Source organism: Phodopus roborovskii, unplaced genomic scaffold (genome assembly GCF_943737965.1).
Source record: "Phodopus roborovskii unplaced genomic scaffold, PHOROB, whole genome shotgun sequence".
Taxonomy (NCBI): domain Eukaryota; kingdom Metazoa; phylum Chordata; class Mammalia; order Rodentia; family Cricetidae; genus Phodopus; species Phodopus roborovskii.
Genome location: NW_026126461.1, coordinates 15,064,729 through 15,081,570, shown reverse-complemented (window position 1 = coordinate 15,081,570; position 16,842 = coordinate 15,064,729). Strand labels below are relative to the sequence as shown.

The 16,842-nt window shown below is 50.0% G+C and overlaps 1 protein-coding gene across 1 annotated transcript in view; it reads left to right on the top strand.

Moving 5' to 3' along the window:
- The first annotated feature begins 6,027 nt into the window (after positions 1–6,027).
- The window catches only part of Rab31 (RAB31, member RAS oncogene family), a 94,626-nt gene continuing 83,811 nt past the window's right edge, over positions 6,028–16,842 (top strand). Inside the window, exon 1 of the mRNA XM_051190886.1 lies at positions 6,028–6,309. Coding sequence (XP_051046843.1) covers positions 6,271–6,309 — 39 coding nt within the window. The 5' untranslated portion in view covers positions 6,028–6,270. The remainder of the gene's footprint in view (positions 6,310–16,842) is intronic.

Genomic DNA, 16,842 nt, shown 5'->3' with positions numbered 1-16,842 from the left:
GCAAGCCCCTGTAGCTGAACCCCACAGGGTGGCAGTTGTTTGGTTTTGAGGACAATCACCATAGAGAGAGCAGAAAGGAAAGAACAGAGTGTAAGAAATGCATCAAGAAAATTAACATTGTTGCAGAATCCACGCACTGCCGTTTACACACTCTGGTTTCTCTAATGGAATTAAGTGTTTACAGAGGATGTGTGAGATGCCCCGGCTAGGTGGGAAGAACTACAGAATTCATCTTTGACCCTGCTCACTCAGAGCAATGTAGAAAGCACTAGAGCTTAAGGAACAGGGTTGGGAGGGGTGTTCACTGGGAGTATAGTTCAGTCCTGGAATGCTCGCCCAGCATATGCCCGGGGCCCTGGGCTCCACCCTATATACTGCAACAAAAAAAAAGGCAGGGCAGGGAGGCGCCGGAAGAGAAAGACGGGGCCCTGGAACTGAGTCCTGCCCGCAATTGGTCCTGCTTACTAGCATACTGTCCCTTCCCTGATTACAGGAGCAGGCTTATCAGAGAGCAAGGCCTGCCCTAGATGTGGGGCACCATTCCTTGGTCCTGAGTGAAACACTGGCAGTTCGTTCTCTGCTTCCTGATACAGCGTATGTGGGCAAGACGCCACAGCTTCGCTAAGGTATTTTTTTAAAGTACTGTGTTCCTGCAGAGATGACTTTGATTTTTTTTGTACATGTCTTTGTGTGCGCTCATGCGCATACATACATGCTGTGGCATGCTCACGAAGTCCAAGGAAAACCTGCAGGCGTCTCTTCTGTCCTTCCACCATGGGTTCCAGCGACTGAATTCAAGGTGCCAAATTTGGCACAAGTGTCTTTACCTGCTGTGTCATTCCGATGGACCCGGCAGTCAGGCTTTATCTGTCTACTTCTGTCTTTGGTACGGTCCAAACAAGAACTTCTCGAATCGAGAAACATGATCAGCTTTTAAAGACTGGAAGGAATTCTTTTTTTTTTTTTTTTTTTTTTTTCACCCATTAGATTGTAAAGACTGGTCAGTTACTTTTTTCTGTTGGAAGAATCCCGTACAGAATCTTCTGCGATGAATGATCTTCTGTTGCTTAGGAGACTCCATAATCCTACTGCACGAATAGCTCCTGATTCTGAGATGTGGCAAGCTCTCGTTTGGACCACCAAACCAGCTCCCAAATCATGGCATGGAGACTTATTACTAGTTAGGCATGCTCAGCCTCATCTTACGAGTGCCCCGATAGCGCTTATAACTTAACTGTTCCTCTTCGTCTGTTTTGCCCCAGGGCTTTTTTCCTCTCATTCTGTATGTCTTACTCTGTTCGGTGTGACAGACATCTCCCCTTCTTCCTCCCTCTTTCTCCCAGCTCTCTCCTCTTGAGCCTGGATTCCTCCCCCTACTTATCCTCTCTGCCCACCAACCCCACCTGTCCCTCTGCTGCCCAGCTATTGGCCCTGCAGCTTATTAGGGCCAATCAGGTTCCTTAGGCAGGCAAAGCAGTAAAACTTTCATCATTAAACAAATGCAGCATAAACAAACGTAAAGCAGCATCTTTGCCTAGTTAAAGCAATATCCCACAATACTGAGACCACGCTATGAAAATTGAAGCTGTGGTCTCCTAGACCCTTGGGTGCCACAGGAAACTAGTGTTGTCTGAACACCCATCATAAAGCAGATGAAGGTCCTACTTGAAAACTGCCCCAGACGAGCCATAGAAAGGCTTTAAAGTGTTTCAGATCATTTTAAAACCTCTAAAATCAGAGGTCCCTTAAGTTCTCATGTGGCCAGATAATTACATGCATGTCTGTTTATCCCCAGAGTCATTGAAAAGGGCCTTGGGGTTGCTACTTCATTCACACTGCGTTATTAGCAGAAGGGTTTATGATAGAGACGGAATCTGAGTAGTTCCTTAAATGATGCAGTTCTTCACGTGATGGGCTGAGAAGAGGCTGGTGTGAGGAGGGTGTCTCAAGGCCTGCTGGGGAGTTAAGATTCCATCCTGGAGGTGTTGTTGTTATCAGTCAGCCCAGGGCAAGAGGCAAGCAGTGCCAACCAAGCCAACAGGGACGCTGGAGACGCTGCAATCTGGTTGGTGTTCCTGTACTGGTGCGATGTGCCTGTCTTTACTCTCAGAACTGAGGCCCATGCTTGCCTGCCTGCTCATGTGCCCCTAGGTCCTCTGTGCTTGGTAGGCAGAAAGACGGCACACAGCTCGTTATTGTCACCTGAGGAATGTCATATAGTAGCCATCGGGCATTCTGCACGTGGAGAGATTGAGGAAGATGCTACAAGCTTGGTAGGGAGCCACTAATGCCTGGCCCTGGCTGTCCGTGACTATGTCCTGTGAAAATCGGCTCCTATGCAGGGGGTGGGCAGGGGAGGGGGGATGGGAGGGTGAGGTGGAAGGGCGGGAGTGGGGGAGTGGGAAGGGGGTTTCCAGACACTGAAACAGCACAAAAGTGGAAGCCATTTTTAGCACGCTGGCTTTTCATTTTACAAAGTACTGAAGAGAAAAGCTTTTGGCTGTTACCTACAAAGTTATATACAGCTCACTTTCTTGCTTCCTTCCTTCCTCCCTCCCTTCCTTCCTTTTATTCTTTCCTTCAAGACAGGGTTTCTCTATGTAGCCCTGTCTGTCCTGGAACTAGCTCTATGGCTCTGTAGACCAGGCTGGCCTAGATAGAACTCAGAGATCCCCCTGCCTCTGCCTCCTGAGGGCTGGGACTAAAGGTGTACACTGGCTAGCCTTTCAGCTTTTCAAATTGTGAGCTAAACCAACTTCCTTATAAGGTTTGGGAGCCTCAGTGACAAGACACCTACTAACATAATGAGCCTGTCCACTTACTTTAGCAGAACAAAATAGAGAACATTGTGCTGTTAGAAACCTGGAAGCTACTTGGGATCCATTGTTCCCAGAACATCCTGTCGCACAGCGGTCAGATCATCTGCCTTCCTTCCGGCCACAGCCTTATGCAGGTCCCAGGCTTGGTCATGTGATCATGGGGATCTGGTTGTCAAAGTCTCCAGAGGGAGACCTTGGTGAGGGAGAGAACAAACCCATGAGCACATCTGGTTGACAAACTAACAAAGCCAGGTGTGGTGGCACACGCCTGTCATTTTTAGTGCCTGGGAGGCAAGATAACCAAGAATTCAAGAGCAACTTCCACTGCATAGTGAGTCTGAGGCCAGCTGGGCTGTGCAAGATCCTGTCTTCAAAACAAACAGCAGCAGCAGCAACAAAAACCTGAACCCCAAACAATACCCGCGCCCCGCCAAGAAACTTGACTACAGTAAGTTAGGAATGAGGTAGTTTTTGGGTGGTCCCGGAACTGGGAAGACAAACAGGAAAAGTTTTGGCAGGGGACCTTGTAGGGAACCCTAGAAAACACTGGTGACTCTCAGACACCTAGACTAGGCAAGAAGAGCAGAGTAAGGAACCCTACAAAGACTAGGCAGCAGGAGGGCGCTCTGTCTGCGCATGTCCTACTGGGCATAGCCCTCTCGGCAGCTACTCAGCCACCGCAGTTTTATGAATCGCCCTCCTCGATCCACAGGTCGTGATGAATGGTCTTTAGAAGGGACAGGCTTCTGTATGGAGGATCAAATCCTACTGGACATGGGACATTTAGGGAAAGCAGGGCAAAGCCCTGGCCAAAAGCGTCTGGAGCTTCGTATAACAGTTGCCCTCAGCTAAGCAACCCGGGACATAGAGGAGGTATTGTGCCCTAGCTGGACACTGTAGCCTGTCTCCAATCTGCCCGCACAGAACTGGCTGTCCTTGGATGCCCAATCAGGGAGAGATACTGACACAGAAGAGATTCGGGATAGGACCTGTGTGATCTGTCCACGCGGCTACTTTTTGACCAATTCAGTCCAGAAAAGTTGGCCTCTATAAGCCTGCACCTGCTTGATGCAAACTTCCTGTTACTCTGGGCAATTTAAGTAATTACAAGCCTGTCAGGCTCCAGGGATCTAGAGCTGTTCTGTTTGTGGGCCTCGCTTTGGAATTCTCACCATGAGGGGCCACTTCGGGGTCAAGTAGCTTCCATCTGGCTTGGAGAGGAGTAAAAGCCAGATGACGACCAAGGTCTGCTGGGAAAATGGAAGGAGCCATTGGTCAGATGTGAAAAGTTATGAGAGAGGACAGAGGATTGAAGATGCTGAGTGACTTGTTAAGACTGGCTTCGGGGACCTGGAGAGACAGACAGCTCAGCACTTCAGAGCACTGGCTTCTCTTCCAGAGGACCTGAGTTCAAAACCCAGTTCCCACATTCCAGCATCCCACATGGCAGCTCACAATCATCTACCTATAACTGTAGTTCCATGGGATCCAATGCCCTCTTCTGGTGTGCAGCTGTACATGCAGACAAGACATCCATATATATAAAATATATAAACAAATACATAGCCCGGCGTCGGTGGTGCATGCCTTTAGTCCCAGCACTTGGGAGGTAAAGGCAGGTGGATCTCTGTGAATTCAAGGGCAGCCTGGTCCACAGAGTGAGTTCCAGGACAGCCTCTAAAGCTACACAGAGAAACCTTATCTTGAAAAACACCAAACCAAAACAAACCCAAATACATATTAAGACTGGCTTTTTGGGCCAGCGGTGGTGATACACGCCTTTAGTCCCAGCACTCAGGAGGCAAAGGCAGGTGGATCTCTGAGCTTGAGGCCATCCTGGTCTACAGAGCGAGTCCCAGGACAGCCAGGGCTGCACAGAGAAACCCTGTCTCGAAAAACCAAGCAACAAAACAACCAAACAACAACCAGACCCTGGCTTTTGTTTTGTTTATTTGACACAAGGTCTCAGGTAACCCATGCTGGGTTGGAACTTTCTAGGTAGCACAGTGTAATCTTGAACTTCTGATCTTCTTCCTGCCTGAAATTAAGGGTATATGCCACTGAAGGGTTAATGACTTATAAGACAGGACTTCAGAGGAGCCGAGAAACTCCAGACTCAGCATACTGATAAGAACACCTGCCTGACAAGAAAGCCAACAGGGTAATGAGAACATCTGCTGGCATTCAGGGCCTTTAAACTGCAGGACAGGCATCTACAGAAAACACTTCCTCTCCCTGACATCCCTCTTTTGCCCTACAAAGCCCCAAGCCTCCCTAGCAGTCCCCACCACTTCCTCTGAGACCGCTTCCCTTCATTCCTATTAAAGCACAATTCTGCTTTCTGTAAAAAAAAAAAAAAAAAAAAAAAAAAGCCTGTGTCTTTATTTCCATGTTGCCTGGGTCAATTCAGATCTAACACCCGCCATGCTGGGGTTTATGGGGGAGTACGTGAGGGGATCTGGCTCAGGGCTTCAGGCATGCACTGAACCAACCCAGCCACATCCCAGGCCAAACCGGGTTGTTGCTGTTTAAAATAAAGGTTACATTGAGAAGGACCAGTAAGCTTAGATTACTCCCCCCCCCCAAAAAAATAAAAGCTAGCATTTGTATGCGTCAGCAAATGGAGCCCTCCCAGAGGCTCGAGGCACAAGAGGCCTCACAAGGCGTCCCTCTGTGTCAGAGGAGTCTGGAGAAGGGTCGCCAGCCCCCATCCTAGCTCTGCCTCTGGCTGAGCTCCTGCCCACACAGCTGTAGGGTTTTCTACGTGGAGGAAAGGGGGCTTCCTCTCCAGGGTGCGCCCTTCCTTTCCCAGGCTCACTCTGGCCAGTGTTGGAAGCGGGAACAAACGACCGCTTCTCGGATTTTCTTTCTTTACACACAGAAAAAGGCACCGCAGGGCAAAGTGCAGTACTGGAAGGGAGCGATCTGAAGGCCGGGTAGTAGATGAGGCAAACTGATCCTTTCCTCTACTCATCCCGGTCCTCGCCGCCCTCCTCCTTGCATCTAGCCGTCACTTTACGGCGGGACTGACTACCCAGCGACTTGGAAGCGCCTTCTTAGGACCACAGCCAACAGCATAAACTGTACGAATGGCTCTTTGTGACGCGACGGGTCGTGGGTTCAGGTCTCCCGGGGCAGGTGGTGTCCGACCGGGCTCAGATCTGATTGCGGGAGGTCTGCCCGCAAGTCCGGTGTTGGGTGGCCACCGAGGCGGACGCCGACCGGAGCCGGGCGGAGCCGAAGCCCGGCGGCTGGGCTAGACTCGACGCGCCGGGAGGAGCCGGCCGGCGGCACGTGACCGACCGCGGAGGCCGCGGCCCAGAAATAGCCGCGGCGACAGTTCCGCCCCGCGGCGGGCGAGCCAGAGCGCTGGGAGACGGCTGGACGCAGGCTGGGCGCGCTGCGGCCCGGACGATGCTGCTGAGCCCCGGCCCGGCCCGGCCCAGAGCACATGATGGCGATACGGGAGCTCAAAGTGTGTCTTCTCGGGGTGAGTCCTGGCTCCATCCTGCGGGGATCCCGGCTCCCGCGCGCCTTTGTCCCCTCGCTGCCCGGCCCCGGCGCGCTCCTTCCCGCGCCCCGCACCGGCCGCCGGGTCCCAGCTGCTCCCGAGCGACTCCGATCGCTCCATCTGCGCCCGCGCGTCTGGGAAGCTTGGGTCTCGCCAGGCTGGGGGACGGGCAGGGTAGCTGGGCTGTCGAGGACCGGACGACAGCGGGCCCTGCAGCCCCGCGGGGCCTCTGGGGCTCTGGCTTCCACCACGGTGGTTCCCTCCCAGAGGAATGTTTAAGTTACTCCGCGGAGGCACTGGTTTTCCTCTGCGTCCGGCGGGGGTGGGCCGGTGGCAATTGCTTTATTCGCTGGGAAAACAAGCCAACAAATCAATCCTTCCTGCCCAGGGTGGGAGACCTGGGGCTTGGACTGACTGCCGAGCAGCGGAAAGAGCGAACTATGTGTGAACTCTGTGTCCGGCACACTTTTCTCGCGGTGGATGAAAAGAAGTAGAACGAACCCCCCCCCCCCGTCACCCTTCCCCTTCCAAAATGAGTCTTTCTTAGTCCCAAGAAACAGAAGCAGTCAGAAACAAAGAAACAGCACCAGACCCGGCCCGTGCGACCCAAGGACCAGACCAGACATTGCTCATCACACAGGGCTGCTGTCCCTTGAAAACCGCCCCAGGGGATTCAGTGTTTGGGGGTCACTTCCTTGGGGCTACCCACATCAAATTCCAGAAATCTTCCAAAGTTAGGGCTGGTGTTAAGCCATGTTTTCTGTAGCCTTTGGCATCCATCCGCACCGGGTGTACCGCCCTTGACGTTGGCAATTCTGGCTCTGCAAGGAAAGTATTTCCCAAATAAAAGAGCAGGGCAGGGTAGGGCCACATTGGTTCTTCTGAAAGAAATGTCAGTGGGTCTGTGAGGATGGATGTGGAGGTGTACACAGGCCATGACTGTAGGTTGATTAGGATCCCACGTCCCGATGGGCTTCCGTGAACCCTTCGGTGGAGGAGTATTGGGAACTGAGCCCACGCTTTCCTCACCGGGTACCACCAGTAGCTGTGGAATGGGAGGAATCCCAGGGGGTCTTTAGTGTCCAGGGAGGCCTTGGCTGGGCTCCTCACCCTTGGAGACTGGGGTTCTGTTCTTGCCTCTCTCTCTTGAAGTTCTGGTATTAAAGCAGTAAACTTCATGTCTTCCGGGCTGTCCAATATAGTCTAGACCTAAATTCCACAAATCCGTGGGAGAAGGGCCTTTGAAGATTTAAAAGTTATGTCGGGCCCCAAAGAAGGAAGAGGAAGCTTGGGTACGAGGGACTTGTGGCAATTAACCTTGGGAAAAGATGGAATAGGAAACATTTTTGGCTCTTGAGGGTGGGTGACACCTTTTCCTTTGTCCATACTCATGCTTCCAAGACATCACCCTTACTTTTTAGTTTCATTGTTTGTCCACCCTACTAGGACAGTGACTTGGTGGCAAGGGCTCAGAAGCAGAAGTTGGGGGCCTGGTCTGTCTTCTGGTGCAGGGTCTGGAAGGGCTGAATGAGTGGTTGAATTGTACAATGGGCCCCTCATCCCCTTCTCCTTGAAGGCAGAGAACTATACCAGATATACATGTTACCGGGCGTTGGAGGCACACACCTTTAATCCCAGCACTCGGGAGGCAGAGGCAGGTGGATCTCTGTGAGTTTGAGGCCAGCCTGGTCTACACAGAGCTAGTTCCTGGACAGGCTCCAAAGCCACACAGGGAAACCCTGTCTTGAATAACAAAATAAAAGAACAACAACAAAAAACCCAAAAAACAAAAACAAAAAAAGATATACATGTGACCGTTTGCTGGTGGCCCATGATGCCAGAGTAGACTATATAGCAAGCCTGGCTGAGCCAAGGCCAACTAGACAATCTCCCCCATCTCTCCCCCCTCCCTCTTCATTGCTGTAAACATGCAGTCTCCACCAGCTTTCTGGAGGCGGTGACTTATTTGAATTGCTGTCTTTTTGTGATGGGCCTACAGGTAGGAATTTGAACTGGGGGTGGAGGATTCTGTAACAGGGAAAGAAGTAACTTATGAAAATTTTGAAAAACTTCATATCACACCACATCGGCATCATCCTGGTTTTGAAGGTAGTTACACATTTTATAGTCTTATTGAGATGGGAAGGTATTTTATTACAAGGAGCCGAAGAATTGTGTCCACACTGAGTGCTGGTCTTCAGGCTCCCTGGCTTGTTTGGTTCTTTTCTGAGTCAGCCTGCATCTCTGTCTGCTTTTGGGAAATAGGCTGGTTCTCTCTATGAAATGGTGCCTGAAGGGGGTCTATGGCCCTGGTGTACTGTCTGGATTTGAGAGATCCTCAGGGCCTGAAGATGGGTGAGGGGGTCAGTGATGAGCCCTATGGTCGCGTGAGGATTTTAGCAGGAATCCTAGGGCCTCTCTGTTGTCATGGTGACGGCCATGCATCTGTTCTGGGTGAACTAGTGCTTGTAGATGTCACACACCTCCATGAAGTCTTAGTGTGACCAAGACCCTGCCAGCTTTACCCTCGGTTACGGAGAAGGTGACAGAGTGTATTCTCCACCTAGCAAAGCCTTACCCTTGCTGGAGAGGCTTGCTGGCTAGTCTGTGCTGGAAGACATGCTCCCCGCTCAAGCAAGGCACAGGCTGTTTTTAGGGTGGGTCTCTGCTGGTGACTCTTTGCTATTGTCTCAGGCTCTTGCCCTTGGGTTGGAGGATTTATTGAGACCAGTAGAAGTGTGAGTGGGCCAGGTGGCACTGTCTCTACCTGTTCCCGTGATTCCAGAATGCAGATGCGCCTCCTGTTTACTTGGTTGTCTGACTTTGTTCCTTTTGATGAGTGTTCCACATTGGATTGGCTTTAGCCTATCAGACATTCTCTGATAGTTGAGTGTATTGGCTGTTTTTTTTTTTTTTTTTTTTTCTTTTTTTTGTGCAGTGGGGGAAGAGGGGCATTTAAGACAGGTTTTTTTTTTTTTTTTCTGTGACATAGTCCTTGGCTATTCTGGAACTCACTCTGTAGACCAGGCTGGCCTCAAACACACAGAAATCTGCATGCCTCTGCCTCCCAAGTGCTGGGATTAAAGGTGTTTGTCACCAATGCCCCGCAACATGGATATCTTAAAGGGAATCACCTGGTATAGTTTTCTGCCTTCAAAGAGAAGGGGATGAGGGGTCCATTCTACAGTTCAAGTGCAAGTGCTGGGATTAAAGATGTATATCACACTTCCTGGCATTGCATGGACTGTTTTTTTTTTTTTTTTGTCATCTTGACACAAGCTAGAGTCACCAGAGAGGAGGGACCCTCTACTGAGAAGATGCCCCCATAAGATGCAGCTGTAGGGTATTTTCCTAGTGATGATGGGGGAGGGCCCAGCCCACTGTGGGTGGTTCCAAATCTACGCTGGTACTGTGTTCTATAAGAAAGAAGACTGGGCAAGCCATGGGGAGCAGACCAGTAAGCAGCACCCTCCATGGCCTCTGCATCAGCTCCTGCCTCCAGATTCTGGCCCTGTTTGAGTTCCTGTCCTGACTTTCTCTGGTGTGGAAGTATAAGCCGAATAAACCCTTTCTTCCCTAACTTGCTTTTTGGTGTTTCATTGTAACTATAGAAGCCCTAACTGAGGGGCTGGAGAGATGGCTCAGCTGTTAAGAGCACTGGCGGTTCTTCCAGTGTTCTTCCAGGTCCTGGGTTCAGTTCCCAGCACCCACGTGGCAGATTACAACTGCCTGTAACTCTTCTTCCAGGGGATCCAACATGGACATGTGTGCAGGCAAAATACCAGTGCACATGAAATAAAAATAAACAAACCATAAAAAAAAAAGAAAGAAAAAGAAACCCTAACTAAGACAGTGGTCTTGAAAGTCGAGGGCTCAAGAACACGGTCTATTTATGTTGCCTGCTATACATCTGTGGGCTTCTCATGTTTATGGCACATGTGATACTGCAGCCAGCCTCTGTGAGTACCCGCCCTTCCCTGGGGTCAGTGGGCACACTATGGAAGCCAGCCGCCATTGCCATTAGGGGCATGTTTGACCATGCTGGGCCAGGTTCAGTGGACACGCAGGACCCATTAAGTCAGTTTTACCAGTAATGTGCCAGGCTATCACACTGTGGAATCTGTGCTAGTATTATGAAACAGGATGCTTAAAAAACAACCTCCCCAAAGTTCACTTTTCAATCCCGGACAAAAACAGCTGTCTGAACCTCAGAGGTGGAGCGCTTCCCAGTCCAGATTTTTCACACACACATAGCCATGTGGCGAGAGCAGGAGACAGAGGAGACAAGGAGGGGGAGGGGGAGCCTGTTTCTTCTGGGCATGTGTGCTTAAAAAACTGCTTCCGGATGGGATCCCGAGCAGGTTTGTATTTGTGCTTTGGTTGTCTTGACAACAATTTAGAGATTTCTGCTACTTCCCTAGCAGCTGAGTGAGTAGTTAAAACACAAGTGAGGGCTTCCCTGCTTCTGGTGAGGGTGGTGGGAGCCTCTCTCGGTGGCCTTGTTAGTGTCTATATGTGTGTCACCAAACAGCGTGCACACACCAGGGTTCTATGAGACATCTGGGTGATGGGGATGAACGTGTATGCAAGGCTTGTCCAGGGCAAGGCTCTGTGAATGCAAGGGCACTAGGACCCAGAGTGGGCGGTCTTCTCTCACCCCAAAGCTCAGAGACGGGAGCCACGGGACGTCAAGGGGAGCTGCGTGAGCTTTGCTGCTGCCAGCATCTGATAGGGTTAGCTGGGAGTTACTGGGAATCCTTGCCGAGGACTGTGAGTTACAATAGGAAGTTCCAGTCTTAATCTGCTTTCTGTTTCTATGTAACAAAATACTCCAGGCTGGACACTTTGGGAAACCAAGATGTGGTTTATTGCTCTGGTAACTGTAGAGTCCCAAAACTATGTGTCTCTGCCCTCTGACTGCATCAAATGTGTGGGGAGGGGAAACCAAAAATGGTGGGGACTCTGTGGGGCAGTGGAAGGGAGGTTGTGTTGGGAGAGGAGCCCGCTTTTCTCTCTCAAAGCCTAAAGTGACTGCTCTAACCCTTTGCAGTCAGACTGTCTGGGTTCCTTTTCTCCAGCTTCCATTATGTCTCAAGTACCCTGCACTGTCTCTCCGCATCACGCCATCAGTACGGTCCATGACTGTCACTTTCTGTGCACACCGCTGTTCCTGCCACCTCACGAGTGACCTCTCTACCTTGGATAGGGACAGGATTTACCTTACCTACTTCTTCAAGTAGGGCTAGTGCACACAGACCTCAGCAGGCAGCCTGGTCTTCACAGGTCCCTCCTCCAAGGAGAGAACACTCAGTCCCATGGTCACACTGCCAGGCCCCTTCCTTATCTCCCTGTTCCAGTCCTGTTCTGTTGCTCTGATAAACAGTACTCTGATCAAAAGCATTTTGGGGCAGAAAGGCATTTTTTTAGTTTACACTTTTAGGTCAATCCATTATTGTCTCTTAAAAAAAAAAAAATCCAAAATCTCTAATCTGTGTGTTCCTGTAAAAATGAAAAAAAAAAAAAAAAAAAAAAAAAAAACAAACCAACAACAACAACAAAATCAAAACAAAACAAAAAAACAAATAAACACAAAAAGTAAATACTTCTGATCCCAAAATGAAAGAACCAACCAAGAATAATCATTTTGAAGCTAAAGGCAGGTATGGTGGCACAGACCTTTATCCCAATCCTCAGGAGACAGGAAGAATCTGGTGCTCTGAATTTGAGGCCAGCCTGGTCTGTATAGTGAGTTCCAGGACAGCCAGAGCCATGCAGAGAGACTCTGTCTCCAAAAACAAAACAAACAAAAAAGCTTTACCCAAATCTGTGTTCTGTAGTTCAGTGTGTAGTATCTGGGACTCACTTATCTTCTGGGCTCCAAAAGGCTCTGGATTCTGTTTCTCCGGCTCTATCATCTGCATAATAAATAGCTTATTTCACAGCCTCAGTTTAGCTCCACTTCACAAAACCTGCTGTTGCCCTTGGTACTCTTCCCCTGGCCACTGCAGCGCCCATACCCCGGGGGTCTCCTCTACAACCAAGGCTGTGATAAAACACAGTGGCCGGAAGGGACTTGGGAAGGAAAGGGTTTATTTAGAAAATCTTACAGTTCTTTATCACAGGGAAGTCAGGAATTGATGCAGAGGCCATGGAGGGAGCTGCTCACTGACTTTTCTCTCTTCCCAAATGACTACAGCTTGTGTCAAGTTGACAGAAAACTAGCCAGTATAATTGATCCTTTGTCAGCTTGACACAAAAGCATATCGCTATTCATCTAGAACCTTTCCTTTATGATGTGTCCCCAGTGATGGTGTGCTAACATTAATATCACATTATAAAACACTGAAACTTTTAAAAGTCTCATAGTTTTTCTTTTCTTTTCTTTTCTTTTTTTTTTTTTGAGACAGGATTTCTCTGTGAAGCTTTTGTCTGTCCTGGAACTTGCTTTGTAGACCAGGTTGGCCTTGAACTCACAGAGATCCATCTGCCTCTGCCTCATGAGTGCTGAGATTAAAGGCATACACCATCCAGCAAGTTCTATAGTTTTTAAAAATTCAAACATTTTAAAAGTTCAGCATCTTTAAAACATCGAAAGTCTCAAGTCTTTCTAAAATATTCAAAGTCTTTGTAAAATCCCAAAGTCCCTTTTAAAAAGTTTCCTCCCTCCCTCCCTCCCTTCCTTCCTTCCTTTTTTCCTTTCTTGCATTCTTTCTTTCTTTTTCAAGACAGGGTTTCTCTGTGTGTGTCCCTGGAACTTTCTGTAGCTCTGTGGACCAGGCTGGCCTCAAATTCACAAAGATCTACCCGCCTCTGCCTCCAAAGTGCTGGGATGAAAGGTGTGCTTCGCTCCTGCATGGCTTTAAAAACTGTGAGCTCCTATAAAATAAGTCACAAACTTTCGTAGTCTCCATGAGGGATGAATCACGGCACAGTTATATTTAACATGGACTACGGCATCCTCTCCTGCCACCCCCCACCCCCCACCTCCCCACCCCCCGGCAGTGAGTGAGGGTGGATGAAGACACCATGTGGCAATTTGACTTTCATTGTGGTGACAAAATACTTGAGAGAAACAACTTTGGCAGGATTGGTCTTGGCACACTGCTTCCAGGCATGGCTCGAAGGGCATGAGGGAGTCAAGCTGTTCACCCCAGCGTGAAACAGAGGCAGACAGACAGACAGACAGACAGAGGGAGGGAGGCATGGGATGGAATGGAGTCTCCAGAGGCCTCCTGCTGAGGAAATGGATGACATGTAGCAATAGTTGGGTTTAGTGGAAATGACAGGTAAAGGGTTAACACTAAGAGGTGAGTTTGGGTCAGAGGGGCCTTGGGATTTGAGTCTCTGCCTTTGTGTGGAGTGAAATGGCAGGTCTGGCATCATCAGGACAGGTCTCTCCCTGGGGACAGCAGGAAGGTATGTTTTTATTTGTGCAGGCTGTACTAGACCACTGTTCCACGCATGGACCGTTCTCAAAGTTCAAAGTGTGATGCAGGAAAGATGTAAGTCCACGGGTATGATCTCAAAGTTAGGCAGCTTTGTGTACACGCTCTTTCTGTTTCCTGAGAGCTTTTTCATCCCCTCCCTTCCCTCCTTCCCTCCTCCTCCACGAGTAGGTTGAACCAGGACCATAGGCACACGCGCGTGCACACACACGAGCTCTACCACTGAGCAGACTCCAGTGTGCTGACTTGGGAAAATTCCATCCTGGATCTTCCAGGCTGTCATCCTTTAATACAACTCTGTAGCATGCCGGGTGGTGGTAGCACACGCCTTTAATCCCAGCACTTGGGAGGCAGAGGCAGGTGGATCTCTGTGAGTTCAAGGCCAGCCTGGTCTGCAGAGTGAGTTCCAGGACAGGCTCCAAAGCAATGCAGAGAAACCCTGTCTCAGACAACAACAACCATCACCACCACCAGCAGCAGCCAGGCTGGTTTAAACTGGTGAATGCAGAGAAGAGGCAGCTTTATTGTGGAACTCGCCACCCCCACCCAGCTCAGATAAGTGTCTCTGGGGCAGGAACCACAGGTATCTGCCAAGTGCCTGCTGGGTGCTGTGGACCATTCCAGAGATGACAAAAGGAACTGTGACCTCTACCTCACAGAGCTGACAGCCTCGGACTGACTGCTAGAGAAAAAGGAAGGGAAAGGGTGGTTGATGGCGGCCATAGGAGGGTGGAGAGGGTGGTTTCAGGAGCCATAGCCGGTGTTCAGCCAGATTGAGTGTGCGTGTGAGAGAGCGTGTGTGAGTGTGAATGAATGGGCTAGGTTTGTGGCACATCTAAGGAGGGAAGATTGGTGGACCAGGGACTTGGTCAAGGCCTTTTGTTTTTAAAGATTTATTTTTTATTTGCTTGTGCATTCATAAGTGCATGTGCCTGTCTGTCTGTCCAGATACAGGAGGAGGCCGGAAAAGGGTGTCAGATCCCTGGGAGCTGGAGCCAGAAGTACTTGTGCTCACCCCATGTGTGAACTAGGTGTTTCTCTGACAGAACAATAAGCCCTCTTAGTCACCCAGCCTCTGCAGCCCCTCTCAGTTTTGTCCTGAGCAGGTGGGTTGTGAAGGGGCGGGGCTAGCCACAGTTCCCAGGCTGGGTTGCTCACCAGAGAGTGCGCACTCAGTGTTCACCACACCTTGTTTCTGGTCCGAAGGTGGTCTTTTTTTTTGGGGGGGGGGGTGCGCCACTGCCGCCCGGCTCTGCTAGTGGCCTTTTGGGCTGTTCCGTGTTTCACAGCTCCCTTACTAGGAAGTAACCCTGTGACATTAACCTTCCCCCTTGGGTTCCTCATAGGCCACACAGAAGCACTCTCATTTGGTTCAGGAAATGTCAGCTTGCAAAATGTGATCAAGCAGGGGGACCGGGGTGGGGCCTGTTAGATTTAGAAGTTACTTGACTGCCAGGGTGGGCAGTGGGAGGTGGGTGAGCCCAGGGGTGGGGGGTGGGCACGGGGTGAAGACTGGCACCTGCTGACTGGCAAACCTCACGTCTGGGGTGCTCGGCGTCCTTACTTGTGAAATGCTGACACTTCTACCATAGTCCGCTCTCTTCTCCCTGACAGGGCGCAAGGGAAGTGGGAGAGTTCAGTTCATCATGTTGGGGAAAGCTTAGCGCCTGGAGTGGCTGGGTCTGTGGCAGCAGAAGTTTGCAGGGTTTGCTCACACATCAGGGATAAACCGAAAGCCGAGGCATCTGACCAGGATTGTCAGGCCGTGACCCAAGCCCAGTCCTCACTGGTCCACGTCTGTCAGCCTGACCTTGCCTTTTAGGGGTTCTACAGCCTCCCCAAACAGTTCCACCAGCTTGGGGCCACAGGTTATGAACCTCTAGGGGGATGCATTCCATACACATGCCAACTGGAGCCTTGGCTGGCATGCCACTTTCAAAAACTTTCCCGACCAGCTTGTTCCCCTAAGTCCATTTTACAACCGTTGAAAGGGTTTTAAATGGATGCCTTTGTAGGAGGACTCCTGATGGAGAAGTGTAAGGAAGGGATACTGCACATTTCATGACTTCCTTCAGCTGACCAAGTTTATGACAAGATTTTTACGTACAGCAAAGCATACAGATTAAGTTGAATCCACAATGGTCTAGCACAAGGTAGCCAACCTGTGTAGACACTTGGATTAAGAGGTTGTATATTTTAAAAATAGCAAAACAAATAAACAAAAGAGGTAGAATATTGTCACCTCTCCATTCTCCCATCCAGGCATTACCTTCCGCAGGTGGGGTTACCCTGGAGATTTTATTTTTGCTTGTTTTAAAGTTGAACTATATGCATATTATAGGCTCATCCTTATTTTTATTTTATTCCATCCTTTTTTTTTTTTTTTTTTTTTTTTTGTTTTTGTTTTTTTAGTCAGGGTGTCTCTGTGTAGCCCTGGCTGTCCTGGAACTCGCTCTGTAGACCAGGCTGGCCTGGAACTCACAGAGATCCCCCTGCCTCTGCCTCCCGAGTGCTGGGATTAAGGGCGTGGCCACTGCCCGGTGTTCTTCATTATCTTTAAGGCTCTGTCCTAGTGATGTTTGCCGAAGTTCCCAGGACAGGGGATTGCTAGGCGGGCTGGGGACCGCCCTGGTCCCTGGGATGGAGGTGTGGAGGCTGTCCTTAGCAGGCGGAGCTGGGAAGGCTGCAGCCTTAGTCCTCAGGCTGTCTCTGCTCCTGCCCTCCTGCGGTGGCTCCATGCAAACCATGCCACCTGCAGGGTTTTCTGGGATGTGGCTAAGGTAGTAAAGCATGTCTTCTTAGAAGTCTTTTTAAACCAGTTAATTGGGGAGCTAGAGACATGGCTCAGCAGTTACAAGCCCTCCCTGCTCTTACAGAGGAGCCCAGGTAGGTTCAGTTCCCAGCCCTCACACCAGATGGCTGGCAACCACCTGCGACATTAGCGCCAGCAATCTGATGCCGCTGACCTCTGCTGATGCCTCCAGTTTCTGTTGGCACATGTTCTCCGGTGCACACACCCACGCACGGCCACACACACAATTAAAAATAAGACAAATAAGTTAATTAA